Source organism: Arachis hypogaea, chromosome 11 (assembly GCF_003086295.3).
Source record: "Arachis hypogaea cultivar Tifrunner chromosome 11, arahy.Tifrunner.gnm2.J5K5, whole genome shotgun sequence".
In the NCBI taxonomy this organism is placed as follows: Eukaryota; Viridiplantae; Streptophyta; class Magnoliopsida; order Fabales; family Fabaceae; genus Arachis; species Arachis hypogaea.
The window spans coordinates 139763614-139788913 of NC_092046.1; the positions used below are offsets into that span (position 1 = coordinate 139763614).

The window sequence follows — 25300 nt, forward strand, 5'->3', positions numbered from 1 at the left end:
GAAGTACATGAGTTTCGAATTTATCCTTGAACTTAGTTTAATTATATTGATGTGGTGACAATGCTTCTTGTTTTCTGAATGAATGCTTGAACAGTGCATATGTCTTTTGAAGTTGTTGTTTAAGAATGTTAAATATGTTGGCTCTTGAAAGAATGATGACTAGGAGACATGTTATTTGATAATCTGAAAAATCATAAAAATGATTCTTGAAGCAAGAAAAAGCAGCAAAGAACAAAGCTTGCAGAAAAAAAAATAATAGGCGAAAAAAAAATATAGAAAGAAAAAAGAAAAAGCAAGCAGAAAAAGCCAAAAGCTCTTAAAACCAAGAGGCAAGAGCAAAAAGCCAATAACCCTTAAAACTAAAAGGCAAGGGCAAATAAAAAGGATCCCAAGGCTTTGAGCATCAGTGGATAGGAGGGCCTAAAGGAATAAAATACTGGCCTAAGCGGCTAAACCAAGCTGTCCCTAACCATGTGCTTGTGGCGTGAAGGTGTCAAGTGAAAACTTGAGACTGAGCGGTTAAAGTCAAGGTCCAAAGCAAAAAAAGAGTGTGCTTAAGAACCCTGGACACCTCTAATTGGGGACTTTAGCAAAGTTGAGTCACAATCTGAAAAGGTTCACCCAATTATGTGTCTGTGGCATTTATGTATCTGGTGGTAATACTGGAAAACAAAGTGCTTAGGGCCACGGCCAAGACTCATAAAATAGCTGTGTTCAAGAATCATCATACTGAACTAGGAGAATCAATAACACTATCTGAACTCTGAGTTCCTATAGATGCCAATCATTCTGATCCTCAATGGATAAAGTGAGATGCCAAAACTATTCAAGAGGCAAAAAGCTATAAGTCCCGCTCATATGATTAAAGCTATGTTTCATTGATAGTTTGGAATTTATAGTATATTCTCTTCTTTTTATCCTATTTGATTTTCAGTTGCTTGGGGACAAGCAATAATTTAAGTTTGGTGTTGTGATGAGCGGATAATTTATACGCTTTTTGACATTGTTTTTAGTATATTTTTAGTGGGATCTAGCTACTTTTAGGGATGTTTTCATTAGTTTTTATGTTAAATTCACATTTTTGGACTTTACTATGAGTTTGTGTATTTTTCTGTGATTTCAGGTATTTTCTGGCTGAAATTGAGGGACTTGAGCAAAAATCAGATTCAGAGGTTGAAGAAGGACTGCTGATGCTGTTGGATTCTGACCTCCCTGCACTCAAAGTAGATTTTCTGGCGCTACAGAACTCGAAATGGCGCGCTTTTAATTGCGTTGGAAATTAGACATCCAGGGCTTTCCAGAAATGTATAATAGTCCATACTTTGCCCAAGTTTAGATGACGCAAACTGGCGTTCAACGCCAGTTCTCTGCCCAATTCTGGCGTCCAGCGCCAGAAACAAGTTGCAAAGTGGAGTTCAACGCCCAAAATGGCACCAAAACTGGCGTTCAACTCCAGGAATGACCTCTACACGTGTAACACTCAAGCTCAGCCCAAGCACACACCAAGTGGGCCCCGGAAGTGGATTTATGCATCAATTACTTACTCCTGTAAACCCTAGTGACTAGTTTATTATAAATAGAACTTTTTATCATTGTATTCACAGTCTTGGTTACTCCGGTTCCCCTCTGGGGCCGAGACCAATGAACTTCATCATTACTTATGTATTTTCATACGGTAGAGTTTCTGCACTCCATAGATTAAGGTGTGGAGCTCTGCTGTTCCTCAAAGATTAATGCAAAGTACTACCGTTTTCTATTCAATTCAACTTATTCTGCTTCTAAGATATTCATTCGCACTTCAACCTGAATGTGATGAACGTGACAATCATCATCATTCTCTATGAACGCGTGCCTGACAACCACTTCCGTTCTACATTAGATTGAATGAGTATCTCTTAGATCTCTTAATCGGAATCTTCGTGGTGTAAGCTAGAATGATGGCGGCATTCAAGAGAATCCGGAAAGTCTAAACCTTGTCTGTGGTATTCCGAGTAGGATTCAATGACTGAATGACTGTGACGAGCTTCAAACTCGCGATTGCTGGGCGTAGTGACAGACGCAAAAGGATAGTAAATCCTATTCTAGCATGATCGAGAACCGACAGATGAATAGCCGTGCCGTGACAGGGTGCGTTGACCATTTTCACTGAGAGGATAGGATGTAACCATTGACAAGGGTGATGCCTCCAGACGATTAGCCGTGCCGTGACAGGGCATTTGGATCATTTTCCCGAGAGAAGACCGAAAGTAGCCCTTGACAATGGTGATGCATTACATAAAGCCAGCCATGGAAAGGAGTAAGACTGATTGGATGAAGATAGCAGGAAAGCAGAGGTTCAGAGGAACGAAAGCATCTCTATTCGCTTATCTGAAATTCTCACCAATGATTTACATAAGTATTTCTATCCCTATTTTATTAATTATTTTCGAAAACCCCATTACTATTTTATATCCGCCTGACTGAGATTTACAAGGTGACCATAGCTTGCTTCATACCAACAATCTCCGTGGGATTCGACCCTTACTCACGTAAGGTATTACTTGGACGACCCAGTGCACTTGCTGGTTAGTTGTGCGAAGTTGTGAACCATGGTATTGGCATCATGTTTTTGGCGCCATTACCAGGGAAAGAAAGAGCGATGAATTTTACATAATTAAAGTGTAATCACAATTTCTGCGCACCAAGCCCCTGGCTGGATTCAGCCGCCTCTGTAGTTGAACCACTGGTTTAGCATCATCCTCCAATAGGATCTTGTGCATGCATCTGGCTAGGCTAATGCCCTTAAGATCACTTATGGACCACCCAAGAGCTGTCTTGTGTGTCCTTAGCACCTGAATTAGTGCTTTCTTTTTCTGTGGCTCTAAAGCATAGCTTATGATTACCGGAAAAGTGTCATCTTCTCCCAGAAATGCATATTTCAGGGATGGTGGTACTGGCTTGAGCTCAGGTTTAGGAGGCTTCTCCTCTTCCTGAGGAATTTTCAGAGGTTCTTCTGTTTTCTCTGGTTCCTCCAGATCAGGCTGAACATCTTTAAAAATGTCCTCTAACTCTAATTCAAGACTCTGAGTCATATTGACCTCTTCTACCAGGGAGTCAATAATGTCAGTGCTCATGCAGTCTTTTGATGTGTCTAGATGTTGCATAGCTTTGACAGCATTTAATTTGAACTCATCCTCATTAACTCTCAGGGTTATCTCCCATTTTTGGACATCAATGAGGGTTCGTCCAGTTGCTAGGAATGGTCTTCCTAGAATGAGAGTTGCACTCTTGTGCTCCTCCATTTCCAGCACTACAAAGTCAGTGGGAAAGGCAAATGGCCCAACCTTGACAATCATATCCTTAATTACGCCTGCTGGGATCTTAATGGAGCCATCAGCAAGTTGGAGGCATATCCAGGTTGGTTTAACCTCATCAGTCAAACCAAGCTTTTTGATAGTGGATGCAGGTATTAGGTTGATACTTGCCCCAAGATCACATAGAGTTGTCTTGGTACAAGCACCCTCTAATGTGCATGGTATCATAAAGCTTCCGAGATCTTTAAGCTTTTCTGGTAAGCTTTTCAAAATGACTGCACTGCATTCTTCAGTGAGGAAAAATTTTTCAGTTTCTCTCCAGTCCTTCTTATGACTTAAGATTTTTTTCTTGAACTTAGCATAAGAGGGTATTTGCTCAAGTGCCTCTGCAAATGGAATCTTTATTTCAAGAGTCCTGAGATAGTCTGCAAAGCGGGCAAATTGTTTATCCTGTTCCGCTTGGCAGAGTTTTTGAGGATAAGGCATCCTGGCTTTATATTCTTCAATCTTAGTTGCTGCAGGTTTATTTCCTACAGAAGTGCTTGGAGAAGCCTACCTAAGGGGGTTGTTATCAGCACTTGCATGTGTCTGATCCCCAATTGGCGTTTGAACGCCAGAATTGGGCGCTGCATGGGCGTTTAACGCCAGATTGCCACCCTTTTCTGGCGTTTGGACGCCAGAACTGGCTATCCGTTGTGTGCTTAACGCCACATTCTTACCCTTTTCTGGCGTTTGAACGCCAGAATCATTCCTCTCTGGGCTCTTACTGTCCTCAGAGGAATTTTGGGCAGTGGGTTGGTCATCCTCTGTCATTTGTTCCTTTCTTGGCTTTCTGCTGCTTTGAATTGAGACATTCAACGTCTTCCCACTCCTTAATTGAACAGCTTGGCATTCTTCTGTTATCTGTTTAGATAGCTGCTGTCTTGTCTGCTTCAAGTGTTTTTCTATATTCTCATTAGCATCTTTGGTTTCTTGCAGCATCTCTTTAAATTCTGCTAACTGTTTTGTTATAATAAGCAATTGCTGATTGAGTTCAGCAACTTGTTCTTGAGGACTAAGTTCAGTGGGTACTGCATTAGCTTTTTCTTTCATGGAGGACCCACTACTTAAGTATAGATATTGATTTCTAGCAACTGTATCAATGAGCTCTTGAGCCTCTTCAATTGTCTTTCTCATATGTATAGATCCACCAGCTGAGTAGTCTAGAGACATTTGGGCCTTTTCTGTAAACCCATAGTAAAAGATGTCTAACTGTACCCATTCTGAAAATATTTCAGATGGGCATTTCCTTAGCATCCCTCTATACCTCTCCCAGGCATTATAAAGGGATTCATTATCCTCTTGTTTAAAGCTTTGGATGTCCAGCCTTAGCTGTGTCATCCTTTTTGGAGGGAAATATTGATTCAGGAATTTGTCTGATAACTATTTTCATGTTCTTATGCTTGCTGTGGGTTGGTTGTTCAACCACCTCTTAGCTTGATCTTTTACAGCAAATGGAAACAGTAATAATCTGTAGACATCCTGATCTACTTCCTTATCACGTACTGTGTTAGCAATTTGTAAGAACTGTGCCAGAAACTCAGTAGGTTCTTCTTGTGGAAGACCAGAATACTGGCAATTTTGCTGCACCATGATAATGAGCTGAGAATTTAGCTCAAAATTGCTTGCTCTGATGGGAGGTATACAGATACTACTCCCATAGGAAGCATTAGTGGGGTTAGCGTATGACTCCAGAGTCCTTCTGGACTGTTCATTTCCACTTAGGTCCATGATGGAGAAAATAAAATATTTTTGTTTTTATTTATTTAATTAAGGATAACCGAATTAAAAAGAAAATAAGATAAAATAAGATAATTGAAAAATGAAATATAAGATTCAAAAACTTAAAAGAAAAAATAAAAATAAAAATAAAAATTTGAATACTAAAATGACTAATTAATTAAAAAGATTTGAAAAATTTTGGATATGATTTTTGAAAAATGAAGAAAGGGGAAGTGGTTAGGAAGTTTTGAAAAGGATATGTCTTAAAATTAAAGATACTTGTAAGAAAATAAATAAATAAAAGAGAATATTTGAAAAAAAATATGATTTTAAAAGTTTAAAGATTGAAAATTTCTTAAAAAGGAAACACCAAACTTAAAATTTTTCAATCAAGATAATAAAATAGGACAAGTAATTCGAAAATTATGTCTAAAAGGAAAAATATTTTGAAAAATTTTATAAAAGATTTTTAAATTTTGAAAATTGAAAATTGAAATTTGAAATAAAATAAGATAAGATTTTGAAAAAGATATGATTTTTTTGAAAAAGATTTGAATTTTGAAATTTTAAAACTAAGATAAGATAAAATAAAAAAATTTAGAATAAAAATCTGAATTTTTAAAAGTAAAAATCGAAAATTCAATTAAAATAAAGAGAAAATATATTTTGAATTTAATGAGAAAAGAGAAAAACAATAAAAAGATACCAAACTTAGACTTTTTAGATTAAAACAAAGAAAATAAACAAGAAAACTTTGAATGTCAAGATGAACACCAAGAACACTTTGAAGATCAAGATGAACACCAAGAACAAATTTTGAAAATTTTTAAGAAAATAAGGACGCAAAGGACACCAAACTTAAAAATTTTTATATTTTGGACACTAATAATTCGAAAATGCACAAGAAAAACAAGGAAAGACACAAAATAAGAAAGACTAAAGATGAAACAAGGAAAATAAACAAGAACAACTTGAAGATCAATAAAGAACTAAGAACATGTAATTCAAAAAATTGAAAGAAAAATAAAAAATATGCAATTGACACCAAACTTAAAACATGAACCTAAACTCAAACAGAAGACTAAATTATGAAGTTATTGGTTTTAAAAATTTTCAAAAATAATTTAGAAAAAGACAATAAAGATTTTAAAATTTTAACCAAAAACAATAATAGAAGACTCAATTTTAGTGACTCTAAATCAAAAAGATAAATTTTTCCTAATCTAAGCAACAAAATAAACCGTCAGTTATCCAAACTCGAACAATCCCCGGCAACGGCGCCAAAAACTTGGTGCACGAAATTGTGATTACACTTTTCACAACTCCGCACAACTAACCAGCAAGTGCACTGGGTCGTCCAAGTAATACCTTATGTGAGTAAGGGTCGATCCCACGGAGATTGTTGGCTTGAAGCAAGCTATGGTTATTTTGTAAATCTTAGTCAGGAGATTAATGATAAGAGTGATTGTATTTATGAAAATAAATAACATGAAATAAATAGTACTTGTGATTCAGTAATGAGAAACAGGCTGAGATTCCGGAGATGCTCTGTCATCTGAATCTCTGCTTTCCTACTGTCTTCTTCTCCAAACACGCATGGTTTCCTTCAATGGCAAGCTGTATGATCCTCTCGGATGAAAACTACCAGGTACGATCTCTGAACGGCTAATCAACTGTCGGATTTCTCGTCTCGGATGAAAAATACCATGTACAGCTACTGCACGGCTAATCATCTGTCGGTTCTCACTAGCATCGGAATAGGACCCTTATCCTTTTGCACACTGTCACTGCGCCCAACATTCGTGAGTTTGAAGCACGTCACAGTCATCCATTCCCAGATCCTACTCGGAATACCACAAACAAGGTTTAGACTTTCCGGATCCCAAGAATGCTGGAAATTGGTTCTAGCCTCTACCACGAAGGTTCTAATCTCACAGACTCGGTCCGTGGATCAGAGACCCAAGAGATACGCACTCAAGCTGTCGCCCAATGACTACGTTGAGCTCAGATAGAACGGGAGTGGTTGTCAGGCACGCGTTCATAGGTTGAGGATAATGATGAGTGTCACGGATCATCATATTCTCTATATTGAAGTACGAATGAGTATCTTAGAATAGAATCAAGCGTGATTGAATAGAAAACGGTAGTAATTGCCTTAATCCATTGAAACACAACAGAGTTCCTCACCCCCACCTATGGGGTTTAGAGACTCATGCCATAGAAGATACAATATGAAGTGTAAAATGTCATGAGTTGTAAACTGAATCTCTAAAAGTAGTTTTTATACTAAACTAGTAACTTAGGTTTACAGAAAATGAGTAATTAAGTGCAGATAGTGCAAAAATCCACTTCTGGGACCCACTTGGTGAGTGTTTGGGCTGAGATTTCAAGCTTTCACGTGCATATGCCTCAAGTTGGAGTTAAACGCCACCCTGGGTGCCAAAATGGGCATAAAACGCCAAGAAATGTGCCAGTTCTGGCGTTTTACGCCAGAAAGTTTTTGGCTGGATTTTAACGCCAGTTTGGGCCATCAAATCTCAAGAAAAGTATAAACTATTATATATTTCTGGAAAGCCCAAAATTTTTACTTTCCAATGCAATTGAGAGCGCGCCAATTGGGCGTTTGTAGCTCTAGAAAATCCACTTCGAGTGCAGGAGGGTCAGAATCCAACAGCATCTGCAGTCCTTTCTCAACCTCTGAGTCAGATTTTTGCTCAACTCGCTCAATTTCAGCCAGAAAATACCTGAAATTACAGAAAAACACACAAACTCATAGTAAAGTCCAGAAGTATGATTTTTGAATAAAAACTAATAAAAATATAATAAAAAGTAACTAAAACATACTAAAAACTATGTAAAAACAATGCCAAAAAGGGTATAAATTATCCGCTCATCAATCTTTATCGTGATCGAGCAGTGAATTTGGTTTTCACTTTTTGCCGATCTGTAGCTTTATAATCGGGCGATGAATTTTTTGCATTTCAGATTAATGCGTCTTGATAAAGAGGATTTGTAGAAAATCTGAAAAAACTTTATTCAAATATGAAATATGCAAATATATACATGTGGGTGCTTTTATCCTTCTAAGTCAGGTAGCTCATAGATCTTGGTTCGGCGCCTCGTTAAAAAACCTTTTCAGGAAAAAGAGTGCACCTTATCCTAAGATCTTTATTACCTCCTAACTATAATACCTTCTTAGAAGCATGTGATGTCTTTAAGACATTCAAGGCATTTGTTGAAAACAAAGTGGCTATAAAATCAGAATTCTCAGAACAGTAAGAGGGACAGAATATCTTGCGTGTTCAGATTACTTTAAGCAATATAGAGTTCAACACTAACTAACAACCAGATAAACTCATCAACAAAATGGAGTTGCTGAAAGAAAGAATAGAACCATTGTTCATGCCTTGGGTCGAGATGTACAACCCGGGCTGAGTCGGCCGACTTCTTCAGGTCAGGACTACCCGATCTCTTCTCAAAGAGATCGACCAAATCACTGGAGGAGCCCAAAAAGGCCCAAATGGAGGAACCCAGCCCAAATCTAAAGGCAGCTAAAGCCTAGAAAGATAAAGGCGGTTCCCCTTAAAGATAAGATGACTTCACTCAAAGATAAAGATAAGATAACTATCTTATCTCCAGAAAGGTCACTCCACACTATTATAAATACAATGGAGCACCCAGGTATAACTCATACTCTGATTCTACTAAAAACCTGCTTAATACCCATGCTAACTTAAGCATCGGAGTCCCTTGCAGGTACCACTACCCTCCGGTGACGAAGGATTTGCACCACCAACTAAGCCCAACAAGTCAGATGCAACAGCTCCGACCAGTACAAAGAGATCTCGTCCGAGATCGACCTACAGCTTCAGGTAACCCTCAGAACATTGGCGCTATTGCCGGGGAACCTGGAAGTCATCCCATCACCATGGCGGACGGCCATGACAATGATCACAACTCTGGTTTGGTAAACAGAACGCCAAACAAAAACACGGACGCCACCTCCAAAGACACACCTCAAAACGGGGGAGATAAGCAACCCCCAAACACAGAAATTTTGGAAGCTATCCATGAGCAACAACATTGCCTTAAACAGCTGGAACGAGAAGCTGAACATCAACGAGAAGTCGAAAGAGACCTTCGGAGAGAAACAAGACGACGTCGAAAGCTAAAGGACAAGCTCTTAAAGCTCGAAGCCGATCTCAAAACCAAGACCGCTCGATCCAGTCATGAAGATATCCCCCACAAAGATCAAGACCCATTCACCAAAGAGATCATGAAAGCTAAAGTCCCAAAGGACTTCAAAGCTCCTGACATGACCCTGTACGACGGCACATTGGATCCAAGCCATCACATCAGCAATTTCAGAAGCAGAATGTATCTCACTGACGCCTCAGACGCCATTCGATGCAAAGCCTTCCCAACTACCCTAACGAAGACAGCAATAAAGTGGTTCGACAGTTTGCCTCCAAGATCCATTACAAGTTTTGACAACCTTGCTAAAAAGTTCCTAGCCAGGTTCTCCATCCAGAAGGATAAAGCCAAACATGCTCCAAGCTTGCTGGGAATTAAACAAGGAGATTGGGAAAGCCTTCACAGCTACATGGAAAGATTCAACAAAGCATGCCTTGACCTACAAAGTCTTCCAACAGAAGCAGCCATCATGGGACTCATCAATGGCCTAAGAGAATGACCTTTCAGCCTCTCAATATCCAAGAAGTACCCAACATCTCTAAACGAGGTTCAAGAAAGGGCAGAAAAATATATCAATATGGAGGAGAACTCCCGATTGGGAGATAGCTCAAAAACTGGATTCTCCTAACCCACCACGGGACAAGGATAAAGAATCCAAGAAAAAAAGAAGATTAACCCGGTGAGAAGCCTAAAAAATACCACAACTAAACCCCTCTTCAAGTATCTCTTGTGGATGTTTACCAAGAAATATGCAACATTGAGAATATCCCACCACCTCGCCCAATCAAAAGTAAAAAAGCAGGGGGAAGTTGGACAGAGTACTGCGAATATCATCGAATCTACGGACACTCCACCAACGAATGCTACGACCTAAAAGACGTCATAGAAAAGCTAGCCCAGGAAGGAAGACTAGATAGGTTCTTGGTCAACAAGCGGATGAACCAAGAAAAAGAAGCAGGGACAAAGAGGTCAGACGAGTTGAACATCCACCTCACACCGAAGAGGTTGGACGAGTTGAACATCTGCCTCACACCGAAGAGGTGGGACGAGTTGAACGTCTGCCTCACACCGAAAAGGTCGGACGAGTTGAACGTCCGCCTCACACCGAAGAAGTCGGGCAAGTTGAATGTCTGCCTCACACCGAAGAGGTCGGACGAGTTGAACGTCCACCTCACACCGAAGAGGTCGGACGAGTTGAACGTCCACCCCTGGGAGACAGGTTCATATGAGAAATGGAGGATTCGCAGGAGGAGGAATCTCTAAATCATCTCGCAAAAGATACCTCAAAGAGGTATATTAAGGAAGGGAGAGAGGTTTGAATAGGACAACGGAGTGCGAACAAGCCTTCCGAGATTTCAAAAATTCTTGGGGCAACCACTCATTCTTACCCGACCACGGGAAGGGAAAAAACTCATATTATACCTCGCAGTGGGAAGTCGGGCAATAGCCTCAGCACTAGTCAGAGAAGACGAAAGTGGGCAACAACCTGTCTACTTCATCAGCAAAACTCTACAAGGGGCCAAACTAAACTATCAAAAGATAGAAAAAGTTCGCCTACACCCTCATACTCACTTCTCGACGACTCCACCCATACTTTCAAGCTCACACTATCAGAGTTTGTACCAACCAGCCCATAAAAGGTATCCTACAGAAAACAGACTTAGCTGGAAGAATCCTATAGTGGGCAGTCGAGTTATCCGAATTTGATCTTTGATATGAAGCTCGGGCAGCCATCAAATCAATGTATCTGGCCGACTTCATTACAGAGTACACTGACACCCCGGAAACTCCCACAAAATGGAATCTCTACGTGGATGACTCTTCAAATAAAACCGGGAGTGGTGCAGGCGTGATAATAGAAAGTGATCAGGAAACCCAAATTGAACTTTTCCTCAAATTTGGGTTCCCTGCTTCAAACAACCAGGCCGAATATGAGGCACTACTAGCTTGTTTGAAGCTGGCTAAGGAGGTTGGGGCTCAAAAGCTTATCATCTTCAGCGACTCACAAGTAGTCACCTCACAAATAGCAGGGAGCTACCAAGCCAAGGATCCCACCATGAAAAAGTACTTGGACAAAACCAGGGAACAACTCGGACAACTCGGGGAATATGAGGTCCACCACATACCTCGGGAACAGAATGCTCCAGCTTATGCACTCTCAAAACTAGCCAACAACAAACCAGGGGGCAACAATAGAAGCCTCATCCAGGAAATACTGCAGAACCCATCAATCTCGAAAGAAGAAAAGATCAGAGCCATAACAGGTCTGGATCAAGGTTGGATGACTCCCATAATTAACTACCTCAAAATAGAAATACTCCCTACAGATAAGAAGGAGGCGAAGAGGTTAAAACGGGAGGCACAATACTACACCATCATAAATAATACTCTATACAAGAGAGGGATTTCAACACCACTATTAAAATGTGTGCCGATTTCCAACACAAAGGAAGATTTAGAAGAAGTACACAGTGGCATCTGTGGCAACCATATCGGAGCACGAGCTCTCGCCAAAAAGGTACTTCGAGCCAGATTCTTTTGGCCAACTTTGCAAAAGGAAGCAACAGAGTTCGTAAAGACATGTCCACCATGTCAAAAACACGCTAATTTCCACATCACCCTACCAGAGGAACTCATCAGCGTAACCTCACCCTGGCCATTTGCAAAATGGGGACTCGACCTCCTCGGACCCTTACCCCAAGGATCAGGACAGGTCAAGTTTCTCATTGTAGGGGTAGATTATTTCACAAAGTGGATTGAAGCAGAACCCTAGCTAATGCCACTGCTCCAAGAAGTCAGAAATTCCTATATAGAAACATTGTCACAAGATTTGGGGTTCCTTACTTCAATACCACAGATAATGGCACCCAATTCACAGACGCAGGCTTCAAAAATTTGGTAGCCGACTTGAAAATAAAGCACCAATTCACATCCGTAGAACACCCCTAGGCTAATGGACAAGCAGAGGCTGCCAACAAGGTCATATTAGCCGGGTTAAAATGGAGACTACAGGACGCAAAGGGAGCTTGGGCTGAAGAGCTCCCACAAATCCTATGGGCATATCGAACAACTCCACACTCCACCACAAGGGAATCACCTTTCCGACTGTCTTACGGAATGGAGGCAATGATCCCAGTGGAGGTCGAAGAAGGATCCCCCAGAACGATCCACTACAGTGAAGAGGCCAACTCCCAACTTCAAAAGGAAGAGTTCAACCTACTTTCAGAAATCCGAGAAAGAGCTCGGATCAGGGAGGAAGCATTAAAACGTCGAATGGCCTCAAAATACAATCAGAAGATAGTACAGCATAGTTTTGCCAACAACGACCTCATCCTAATCCGAAATGATATCGGAACAAGTCGACCAGGAGAGGGGAAGCTAGCAGCTAACTGGAAAGGACCCTACCGAGTCACAGAGGTACTGGGAAAAGGCTACTACAGGCTGTCCAAACTCGAGGGGCGAGAGCTACCAAGATCATGGCACGCTTGCAACCTAAGAAGGTATTATAGTTAGGAGGTAATAAAGATCTTAGGTCAAGGTGCACTCTTTTTCCTGAGAAGCTTTTTTTTAACGAGGCACCAAGCCAAGATCTATAAACTGCCTGACTTAAAAGGGTAAACACCCACATGTATATATTTTTCCTATTTGTCTACTTTCTATTTGAATAAAACTCTTCAGATTTCTTCTACAAAGCCTCTCTACAGGTCGGCAAGGTGAAAAACAAATTCACCGCCCGACCACGATGAAAACCGAATTCATCATTTGATTTCGACAAAGGTCGACAAAGTGAAAACCAAATTCACTGCTCGATCAAGACAAAGCTACAAGTTGGCAAGGTGATGATCAAACTCACCGTCTGATCACGATAAAATCGACAAAGTTATAAAAAGTAATCCATAAAGCTGAGGCCTGGCCAGCCCTGACTAAAAAATGGGTTACTAGAAATAACTTAAGAACGGACCGACATAAAGAAGTTGGACCAATCGACCAAAGCAACAAAAAGTTATAAAAAGCAATCCATAGAAAGAGGCCTGACAAGGTCTGAGAAAAAATGGATTGCTATAACTTGGGATGGACCGATATGAAGAAGTCGGACCAGACTGATCAAAACGACAAAAAGTTATAAAAAGTAATCCATGACAAGAGGCCTGGCCAGCCCTACCCAAAAATGGATTACTAGAAATAACTTAGAAGCGACCAACATGAAGAAGTCGGCCCAAGACGATTAAAGCTAGAGTTATAAAAAGTAAATCCATAAAAAACAGATCTGGCAAGGTCCAAATTAAAGATGGATTATTAGAAATAACTCGAGAAGATTCAACGAGAAAAATCGACCAACAGAAGGCGTGCGCTATAAGGGACACAAGCTCGACCCAAAAAGCCATGACCTCAACAAAATCAATCTACAAGTGTTCTATCAAGAATGCTAAGAAGAATAGTCGAACAAATCTAGCTTCGACTAAAGCAGGAAATAAAGCACAAAGACAATAAAAAGAGGTCGGACAGCAAGACTCCAACACTCTAAAGATTCCTGGAAGTGCCAAAAAGCTGCAAGCAACCATATCATAAAGAAACAAAGCTACTATAATCAACACTCAGAAGGCCCCCCGAAAGTCGACCTCAAGAGTTCAAAGGCATTTGTTTTCTAAATAGAGTTGCTAAGAAAAGCAACTAAAATATCCAAGTCAAACAAAACACAAGTTACAGAAAATAGAGTTCAAAGACCCACAAAAGATACAGAAGCAAACAGAAACTACAAAGGATGCAAAGATTCTCCAGTGGTGGCATCTCGAGGCGAAGGAGGACGAGTCGCAAGGGGGACAGCATCAACGGTCCCATCCGGCCGGTTCAGGATCTGAACATCAGGATCCGACTCGGGACGGCCGACCTCAGCTGCAGGAGTGGGAGAAGTCGGGGCAACAGAAGCTTTGGTGGATGGTGCAGGAGGTGGATCTACATCTTCATCATTGTCATCCGGGGCAGGGACAATCTTGCCATTCTCCATAATATTGTCCAAGCTAAAGAGAGTCAGGTCAAGTTCGGGGGCGAGAACTCGAACCTGATCCTTCAAATTCTCATAAGCAGAAGTCACACTGCCCACGAGATGGCCCTGGAGCTCGGCATAATTAGCCCGAGCAGATTCCAACCTCTCCCTGAGCTCTATCATTTCACCATAAGCCCGGACATAGCTATCCTTATGCTTCTGCGCCATCTCCTCAGCCAGATTTGCAGAAGCCACTGCAGCAGTAGCCCGAGTCTTCTCACCTTCCAATGCTTTTTCCAGCTTTGCCACCTTCACCTCAAGTTCCTCCTTCAACCCCTTGATCCTGTCGAATTCTGACTTGGCCTCCTCCATAAAAGCCTTTGTCGCATGAACAGGAAGACCTGGGCAGTTCGGAACAAGGCTGCACCGATGTGTGCCATCTTAATACTACTCTGGGTGATGAAATCCAGGTGGCGAAGAATGGACACGTCGTCCATGGGAAGTCGGCCATAAGGGGCGATTTGGTTGTCAACAAACCCCACAGCATCAAAGTCATGAGCGTCAAGGTCAAAAGATTCAACAGTCCTCTGTCTTTTTGTAGGAGGGCTGGCAATAGGAAAAGAGGTAGCAGCAGAAGTTTAGGGAGGATCAACCAAATGGACCTGAGGAGTAGGGATCACCCTCCTCGGCCCAGAAGTACTCAAGATCGGCTTCTTAGGAGGGACCTGAGAAGATCCTTCCCCAACAGCCTTGGCCGAAATGTTCTGGGCAGTTGTCGCTTTCCTCGCCTTCTTAAAAGCCTTCATAGATTCCACATTCTTCAACATCTCTGGAAGGGAAGTCAGCAAAATCATGTCACAAAAAAGAAAGGTACAAATCAACGAAATAAACAAGAAAAAACAGAAACAAAAGAAGTCGACCACTACCCAGCTCAGCTTGGAGAAGGGAAGGATCCCCTAAAAACTTCTTGGTATCAAGATGGGGAGGTTGCCCCCAATTCTCCTCCAACACATATACAAAGGCATGCTCAACATCATCTAGTATCTCCCACGAATACCTCTTTTGCCAACATAGGGGGAAGGTAGGTTCATTATTCGCCTCCAAGAAAAAAGGCCGAGCTCCTTCAACAGCTCGGACCTTAAAAAAGTAGTTCTTAAAGTCCCTAAAGGCTCGTCATACATAGAAAACACTTTCTTTCCTTGGGCAGACCGAAAAGAAATCTAAAAAGCTTTCTTTTTGGAAGTCCCGGGTTTGGTCAAATCAAAGAGGTAAAGAAAGAGAGTTTGAGAAGGCTTGACATCCAATTCTTGGCACAGCAACTGAAAGATCTTAATAAAGCCCCAGGAGTTCGGATGGAGCTGGGACGGAGTTACATTACATGACCAAAGCAAATCGGTCTCGAAAGGGGTAAAAGGAAGGGTAATGTTCATTTGGCTAAAGAAGTAGTCATAAGCAAAAAAGAAGGGACGTTCCCCCTGGGTCAGAGAAGGAAAGCAAACCCTCTCGTCAGGGTCAGGCGCTACCAACTCGTAATTCTTCTCCTGATCCCTACTACTATAGATTCGGTGATGCTTTCTAAGCTCCACGCAGTATTCAGAGTTAACCACTGAAACGCACATCGGGACGAGGGAGTCCAGCCAGTTAGACATGCCCTCGGGGACTTTGGAGGATGTCTCGACAATATTTTTGCGAGAAGACATGGTCAACTATTCCTACAAGTAAGAAAAAGGAAAATGGGTTACTAATCAAATAGCTCGGGCAAATCAGGAAGTCAGCTCGGACAAATATGGATACAACTTAGACTAAAGCATACAACAGTGAAAGGAGACCCCAGGACTCACACCAAGGTCCAGGGGCATCCTTTGGAGGCAGTAACAGAGTAAGGACTCAGAAAAAATCTACAAGACTACATCATGACATCTCTCAACAAGAAAATAACCCTCTTTCAACAAGCGACACTCCGAAAAGAAAGTCACGAATAAAAAAGTCATAAAAAATCGCCATCCTTTTACAAATCTATCAGCAAAGGGAACTATCAACATGAAACAGACCAAGTGAAAATCATCAAAGACACAATCTTTTTCAGAATCAAATAGTTCATAAGCCTCAAAATTAAAGGATACAATCAGAAACGGTAACAACATGCAAAACCCTAAAAACATTAACTATCAGGAAATGCAAAAAGGTTCATGCAAAGTCAAAGAAACTCCCAGAGCACACAGCAAAAGTAGAAAGATTCAAACTTTTCCCAAGCAAAATAAAAAAATTTTTCAAAATCAGACATGAAAAGAACGACGTGGAAAAGAAAAGAGAGAGGAAGAAAGACCAACCTGTAGCAGGGAAGAGACGATAAACGCTGAGAGATTGAAGCAACGACGAAGTTGCGCCAGACGATCACCTTTCGAATAAAAGAACGAAGCACTAGCAGTCAAAGAAGAAAAGGGAATGGAGAAAAATTGAAACAAAAGCTTTGAAATTTCAAATGAAGACACAAAGAGGGAAGAAAAAAGGAAACGGCAAAGAGTTAATGAATATTTAACCTTCGCACATTCCCAAGAAAAATACAAAACGTGCATTCTAATTAAAAGGAGTGAGAAAAAACGCTCCGCATTCAAGCAACTCTACGACAAAGATCAAAATGCTCGAGCTCGGCTTCTCCCAAAAGATCGAAGTCCTAAAAAAGGACTCGACCTCAAAAGGAAAGACCGCGCTCAAGCAGGGGCACTGTTCATGCCCTGGGTCGAGATGTACGACCCGGGCTGAGTCGGCCGACCTCTTCAGGTTAGGACTACCCGATCTCTTCTCAAAGAGATCGGCCAAATCACTGGAGGAGCCCAAAAAGGCCCAAATGGAGGAACCCAGCCCAAATCTAAAGGCAGCTAAAGCCTAGAAAGATAAAGGCGGTTCCCTTTAAAGATAAGATGACTTCACTCAAAGATAAAGATAAGATAACTATCTTATCTCCAGAAAGGTCACTCCACACTATTATAAATACATCGGAGCTCCCAGGTATAACTCATACTCTGATTCTACTAAAAACCTGCTTAATACCCATGCTAACTTAAGCATCGAAGTCCCTTGTAGGTACCACCACCCTCCGGTGACGAAGGATCAGCACCACCAACTAAGCCCAACAAGTCAGACACAACAGCTCCGACCAGTACAAAGAGATCTCGTCCGAGATCGACCTACAGTTTCAGGTAACCCTCGGAACAACCATCATGGATATGGTCAGTTGCATGCCCAAGTCAAAACAAATGCCTAAAGAATTTTGGGCAGAAGCAGTTGCAACAACCGTTTATATTTTAAACAGGTGTCCAACGGAGAGTGTTCGAGATAAAACTCCAGAGGAAGCTTAGAGTGGAAAACGACCTTCCATTCATCATTTCAAAGTCTTTAGGTGTATTGCTTATTCCCATGTACCAGACCAGTTAAGAAAGAAGTTAGATGACAAAAGTGAAAAGTGTATTTTTATCGGCTATAGCATAGATTCAAAAGCATACAGGCTGTGTAATCCAGAATCAAAGAAAGTGATCATCAACAAAGACGCAACATTTTACGAGAACGGCATGTGGGACTAAAATACAGAGACAGAAAAATAGCTGATTATAATTCCAAATATGTGTGATGATTTATGGAGGAGCCTTGTACCAACCATTTGCAAGCTGCAAAACAGATTCTTTGATATATGAAAGGTACTTTAAATGATGGTATTTATTATGAAAATACTAATGAAGTGAATCTTGTCGATTACACTGATAGTGATTGGGCTGGAGATATAGAAACAAGAAAAAGTACTTCGGAATTTGCATTTTATCTTGGTTCTGGTGTAATTTCATTGTCATCAAAGAAATAATCAGTAATAGCACTCTCTGCGGTAGAAGCAAAATATATAGTAGCAGCAAGTTGCTTGTGCAACCCAAGCAGTTTGGTTAAAAAGAATTCTTGATGAATTAAACGAGAAACAAAGTACTCCAACAACAATATTTTGCGATAACAAGTCAACTATTACACTTTGCGAAAATCTAGTATTCCATAGAAGATCGAAGCATATTGATATTCGATTTCATAAAATCAGAAAATTGGTGAATGAGAAAGAAGTCGTGATCGAGTACTATTCTACTGAAGAATAAGTAGCAGATATTTTTACAAAATCATTGAAGACCGAATTATTTTTTAAGTTAAAGAAGATGCTTGGAATAATTAATTTTACAAGCTTGATTTAAGGAAAACAATATTAAATAATTAAATCAAGAATTAACATTCAAGAATAGTACAAATACAACATGCTAAAACATTGAAGAAATTCGAAATCAAATTGAATTGGAATTAGAACCAAGTTACAACCTAGTAACTTAGAAGGCTATAGAAACTACATGAATACAAGAGAAGATTATGGAAACTACATACATGCAAGTTTTTAGTGCAAGACACCAAGTTTGACAAGTCAAAAGAAGAATAATGAAACAACTCATAGGATAGTGACCAATTTAGAACATACATGCAATTTGAAGCAAAGTCTACAAGTTTTATTGTGCCACCTATGTAAACAACTAAGTATTAGTTGTTAAAAAATTTATTATTTTATTGAAAAGTTTTGCCTACATAAAGAAATATATGTTTATGTAATAATCATCTCTCTATGAATAAAAATATTGTGTTTGTTTTAAAAATCTTTTCTTATATTCTTATGATTGTTTGTAAATTTGAGTGATGAAAAATATGATAATGCTATTTATGTGAATGGGTGATATTGAGACAAATAAAATGTAGGTATTGTACTTATAATAAGAGTTAAGTACTTTTTTCGTTCCTAAGGTCTTGGGTCAAAATCAAAATCGTCCCCGATCTTTTTTTCTTATTAAAATCATCCTCAACGTTACAAAATGTTATAAAATCATCCTTTTTGTCCAAAAACAATATTTTTCGAAAAATTTTATCCTTAAACAAAAATTAAAAAACCCTCTCCACCCTCACCACTAACCTCTGTATCATTATCACCATGGCTACGCATCTCTCTCTCCCTTTAATTTCCTGCCTTGCCAGCTGCACCTTCCGACGTCGGCGTTGGCTTCTCGACACTACCGTACGACGTGATGGCGAAGATAGCGACGGTCGTTTGCTTATCCAACCCTGAAGGTGGCGTCGGGGGTGTGCTAGTCGTGGTGGGAAGCGTTGCGGCTGCTGAGGGAGGCGATGATGCTGCTCCGATAGAGGAAGAAGTTCAAGCACGCAAGCCCACGAGTGAAGCAAAACGCAAAAAAGTTACTCGAGTCATTCCTAAAATCTGCGGAGTTCAAAAACCATGTCGCACAGTGTAATAATTTAGGAGTTTCGTATTTGCAAGGTATTCCTTTTCTAAAATAATTTCAAGGTTGAGTTTCTATGTATGGATATTGGATAAAGCATATTTGTGCTGTTCATAATGTGTTGACTGTAGCTCAAACTAGATTAGTTCATACACAATGGCTTAGAATATAAAAAGAACACGTGAATAAACGCGGAAAGGTTAGGAATTGGATTATTTCTGGACTTGGGTACATTATCATTGTCATTTTAGACTTTTGCTGTGGAACAAAATAATGAACACGTAATTCAACTCATAGATGCCTTTGTTTGCTTGACCAAAAGGTATTTGGTTCAACTGTTCAAGCTCTGGTCAGATATGCAGCTATGTTCAAACTTGGAAGATGAGGTTAGCGCCAATGGAGGAAGGGTTGAGGTTGGCGTGATGGAGAGAAAGAAGAAGGTAGAGAAGGAGGCGAGGGCAGAGGTGGTGGATTGGCTGAACGGAAGAGAAGAGAAGAGTAAAAAAGGGTTTGTTTAAAAGAAAAATTGTCTGAAAAATAGTTAATGAATAAAATGATAATTTTATAACGTTTTGTAATATTAAAGATAATTTTAATAAAAAAAAAATTAAAAACGATTTTGATTTTAACCTAAAATCTCAGAAACAAAAAAAAAAAATACTTAACCCTTGTAATAACAACTCGCATAAGAACATGAAAGCTACAAAAAGATTTAACGCTCCCTCAAAAAGATTTAACGCTCCCTCATCCGCCTCACTTAACTCCTCCACATCAAGAATTTGATTGGGTTCGGACACCAGTAAAGGGGGAACTTCTCATGTAAAAAATAATCTCGATATAATAAAAACTCACTATCTGGAGTACTAACTTTCACAAGCATTCTTTGTTTAAACCCTTTAAATAAAGACAAACCAACAAGTACAAGTTGGATACAACCGCTAAATGATTATAGATATAGACTCGTTCCAATAGCAATCACATACAAAGCACTAAACTAGCCGACCATATACAGTCAACAGTCGGACACCAACATCATAATTCAAATTAGGATAAAGTATATTTTTTGTATCTAAAATTTTACGAAAGTTTTAAAAATACTCTTAATTTTATTCTACAAATTTTTGATTTGCATCAAATATACTTCTGACAGCTATTTTTTCAAAAAATTTAAGATTAATTTAATAATAATTTCATAAGAACAATTCTCAACACAAACAAATCAAGCATAATTTTCATGCATTATTGTTAAATTGGTCTTAAATTTTTTGAAAATTTAGCCGTCAAGAATATATTTGATACAAATCAAAAACTTGTGGGACAAACTTAAAATAAAATAAAACTTAAAAACATTTTTAAAATTTTTGCCAAACTTTAAAGACAAAAAATATACTTTACCCTTCAAATTACAATTGTCAAAACCGACTATATAAGATATAAGTCGGCACAACATTTATTGTGAACCTACTGATTGACTTGAGCGTGTTTTTGGAAGACTAACGTATACCTCGTCGGAGATTCTTCTCAGGCCACAACACTACCCAATGAGAAAGACTGTTATTCCCATTGATTCTTCTCTACATTCTCTTGACTATGCATCATTAATTATATTTGGAATGATTGGAAGATATGATTAATCCACATGCTTGCAATCTCTCAAACGTTTAAGTTCATTAATCAAGGCAGTGAAATTGTTAAAGGATGAGCCACTTTCTTGAACAGAAGCTCTAGCCTTCTTCCCAAGCTCTTGAGCGCGCCCTCTGATTTCTTGGGCCTCATTGGCACCATCCATCAACCTCCTTATAGCCACCTCTATGCGACCTCTTCCCACAACCTTCTCTCTTACACCGTAGCCAGTTGACTTCCATTCATCTACACCAACCTCCACTCCAATCCCACGCACTTCAGTTATCAGCTTTTCATTATAGAATTGTTCACCATGCACCGGCCACGTTATCATTGGCACCCCGGCGCTAACCGCTTCCACGGTGGAATTCCACCCACAATGGGTAACAAACGCTCCTACAGCAGGGTGTTCCAATATCAGAACCTGCGGGGCCCACCCTCTTATAATCATTCCCTTCTTTGAATTCCTTTCCTCAAACCCCTTTGGCAGCCACTTCTGTTTCTCTTCCTCTTCCTCATTCTCCTTTCCCTTCTTCTCCGGCACCACCCACACGAACTCGCAACCCGATGCTTCCACCGCGCATGCTATCTCGTAAAGCTGGTTATCCGGGAAGCAGCAGAGACTCCCAAAGCATATGTAAACCACCGAATTTTGTTTCTTGGAATCGAGCCAGCTCATACACTTGTGAGCGCTCAACACGCTCTTCTGTCCTCTCTGCGCTTTTTCTTCAACGGTTCTGTGAAGAAGACACGCAGGTCCAAGATGCCATGCCTTGTGTCCCGTTGTTCTCTCGTAGTACTGGATGTACTCTTCTCCGTCGAGCTCTGCGAAGTTGTTGACTATTAGTCCATTGCTTCTGAGCTCTGCCTCCAGCTTCGACTCTAGGACCTCCCTTATAGCCCGTGGTTGGGTTGCGTTCATGGTGACAAAGTGAGGGAAGTCATGGATGAGAAAGGGAGGGGAAGCATCGGGAGGGACGGGGTGTGCCCTGAAGGACTCGACGGCGCAGACGGCGAAGAGGGAGAAGCCATTGAAGACCAACCTTGGGATGCGGAGCTTGTTGGCCAAGTCCTCCACCCACGGGAACATGAAGTCAGCGACGATACAGTCGGGTGGGTGGTGGTCCACGAAGTGCTCAATGGGCTCCCGGAGAGTGTCCTCCATAAGGAAGTACATCTTGGTGAAGGTGTTGCCGTCGGAGGTGTGGGAGAGGTTCTCGATACCGTCGGGGAGTCCTAGTTCTTGGGAGGTGAAGGAGACAGTATGGACGAGGAGGTTGGGGTGGTGGGGGGTGGAGTTGCGGATGATTTGGGCGTTGGATGATGTGGTGATGATGGTCACGTGGTGGCCACGTGCGGCGAAGACGCTTGCTATATCGGTGAGAGGGAGCATGTGACCGGCTGCGAGGTATGGGATGAAGTAGATTCGGAGTGGTTGCTGCCGCTGTTCATCAACATGAGGAGACTGAAGTTCCATTTCGTCTGTGGCACTTGCTACCACTTCAAGCTAGTCTTCAACACTTGCATATATACGTGTATTTGAAAAAACAACTCTTCATTGTTCAAATTCCATCTCATTCTCAACTCTGAGTTTAGCTCATTACTCCACAACATTACAAGCAGGAAAACGAAAGATATGCATGCGATACACGAGCTTCTTTACTAGCCAGTACAATAATTCAAAGTCATACAGCATGTCCGATTTTTCTTCCACATGTGGTCCTATTACTATACCAATGTTGTTTTCAAATTAATTCATATAGGTCCCTTGTCTAACAATAATATTGACAGTTTGACACACAATAATTAAGCTATTGAGTGTACTATAGCTAATCAAGAGGATTCCATATATGGAGTTGTATGGTGCATGATTTCGGATATCATTTGTCGTCCAATCTGGGAGGGTGGAAGGATTTATGGTTCTCCTGCTTCTGCTGGTTTTGGTGGGATTGATATGTGTTCATGCACAGGGTCGAGCTGTACGATTCGGGCTGAGTCGACCGACCTCTTTAGGTCCGGACTATCCGATCTCTTCTCAAAGAGATCAGCCAAATCACCAGGAAAGCTCAAAAAGGGCCCAAGCAGAGAAATACGACCCAAGTTCAAAGGCAGCCCAAGCCTAAAGAGACAAAGGCGGTTCCCCCAAGATAAAGATAAATCCACTCAAAGATAAGATAAGATAACTATCTTATCTCCAGAAAAGGTCACTCTACGACATTATAAATACATTGGAGCACCCAAGTATAACTCATACTCTAATTCTACTAAAAACCTGCTTAATACCCTTGCTAACTTAATCATCGGAGTCCCTTGCAGGTACCACCACCATCCGGTAACGAAGGACTATTAGCACCACCACCAAGTCCAACAAGTCGAACATGGCGGCTCTGGCCACCATCATCAAGTCGGACACAACAGCGCCGACCAGTACAGAAGATCTCGTTCGAGATCGACCTACAGTTTCAGGTAACCCACGGAACATTGGCGCCGTTGTCGGGGACCTGGAAGTCATCCCGTTACCATGACGGACAACCTTGACAACGATCATGACTCCGGATTGGAGGAAAGAACTCCGCATAAAAACGCGGACACCACACCAAAGGATACACCTCAACCAAATAAAGACAAGAATTCACCAAACACGTAAATCATGGAGGCCCTACAAGCTCAACAAGATTGCCTCAAACAGCTCGAAAAAGAGGCCAAACATCAATGGGAAGCTGAAAGAAATCTCCAGGGGAAAACTAGGCGACGCCGAGAGTTGGAGGATAAACTCTTAAAACTCGAAGCCGATCTAAAAACCAAGACTACACAATCTAGTCATGAAGATAACCCCCGCAAAGATCAAGACTCATTCACTAAAGAGATTATGAAAGCCAAAGTCCCAAAGGACTTCAAAGCTCCCGACATGACCCCATACGATGGCACATCAGATCCAAGCCATCATCTCAATAATTTCAGAAGCAGAATATACCTCACCGACGCATCGGACGCTATTCGATGCAAAGCCTTCCCAACAACCCTAACAAAACAGCAATTAAGTGGTTCGACAGTCTACCACTGATACGTGGCAGAAGTTAACCAATTAAGAGATTTCAATTAAGAGAACAGCGTTGCACGTATAGCTCTTAACCGGCTAAGATCTGTCTCACCAATTTAAAAAGGGTTGTCACAATTTTAGAAATAAAGATAATGAGAGTATGAGTCTCAGGTTGTCTCCCAACAAGTTGCAGGAAAGAGTGCTAATTTATTAATCAGAAAATTTTCAGAAAGTTGAGTTTGATAATGAATAACTAAAATAATTGTAAATTAAGGCAATAAAAAAATAAACTAAAAATAATTATTGATATTCTAAATAAAAGGCCTTGATTGGGGGAATAATTAAGTGGAACTTCTATCCTTGTTGGGATCTTCTCAAGTGTGTTGTAAAAGGGTTGTTGTTCTCACTCGATTACCCCTTACTAAATAAGGGAAAATATGGCGATTGAACTAACTCTTACTCTCAGATCCTAGGCCTCTCCCTTGGGGAGGTCTAGTGTTAGTAAGTATGAAGTTGGCTAACAACGTCCAGTTTAACCAAGCACTTGAGCATTCCAACTCAAGTATCACCTCTTAATCAACCCCCATGTCAAGTAGAAATTCTACTCCATTGACATGAAATTAATAATCATAAAAATATGAGAAGACATAATTAATTAAAATAAAATAGAGAATTAAAATTAATTAAAAGGAAAATAACTTCATATATTAATAAGTTAAAAATGTAACATACTTATTTGAATAGAGTCAATGAGTAACTAATTAAAAATAAGGGTGTAAGGAAACAAACTAAAATAATGTCTTCGACGGAGGTAATGACTTTCAGCATCCAAAAATCCAAGCAAAAGTATAAAACTATCAATGTAACACTAATCTAGATTTAGATCTATAACTAAGTGTAATCCTAATGTGATGAATCTGAATATGTGTGGATGCGTGTTGAGTCTCTGCATGTTCCCTAGGTTTAGTCTGTGTTTCTTGACAAAAAACTGGGTCAAAAAGCGGCCCGAAATCGCCCCTAGCGTATTCTGTTATTTTTGCAGATCGCGTAGGTCACGCGTACGCGTCGTCCACGCGTTCGCGTCAGCCAGCGATTT

General features: G+C 40.5%; 1 protein-coding gene across 1 annotated transcript; it reads right to left on the minus strand.

The window, feature by feature from the left end:
* Positions 1-20363: 20363 nt before the first annotated feature.
* Positions 20364-24381, minus strand: LOC112723003 (UDP-glucose flavonoid 3-O-glucosyltransferase 7). The gene has a single exon (XM_025774221.3). It carries the CDS (start codon positions 22639-22641, stop codon positions 21172-21174), a length of 1470 nt encoding a protein of 489 aa, XP_025630006.1. The 5' UTR covers positions 22642-24381; the 3' UTR covers positions 20364-21171.
* Positions 24382-25300: the final 919 nt, after the last annotated feature.

Bases quoted from the DNA above. Each gene is read 5' to 3' on its own strand.
- LOC112723003 (XM_025774221.3), bottom strand. From the start codon at position 22,641: ATGGAACTTCAGTCTCCTCATGTTGATGAACAGCGGCAGCAACCACTC.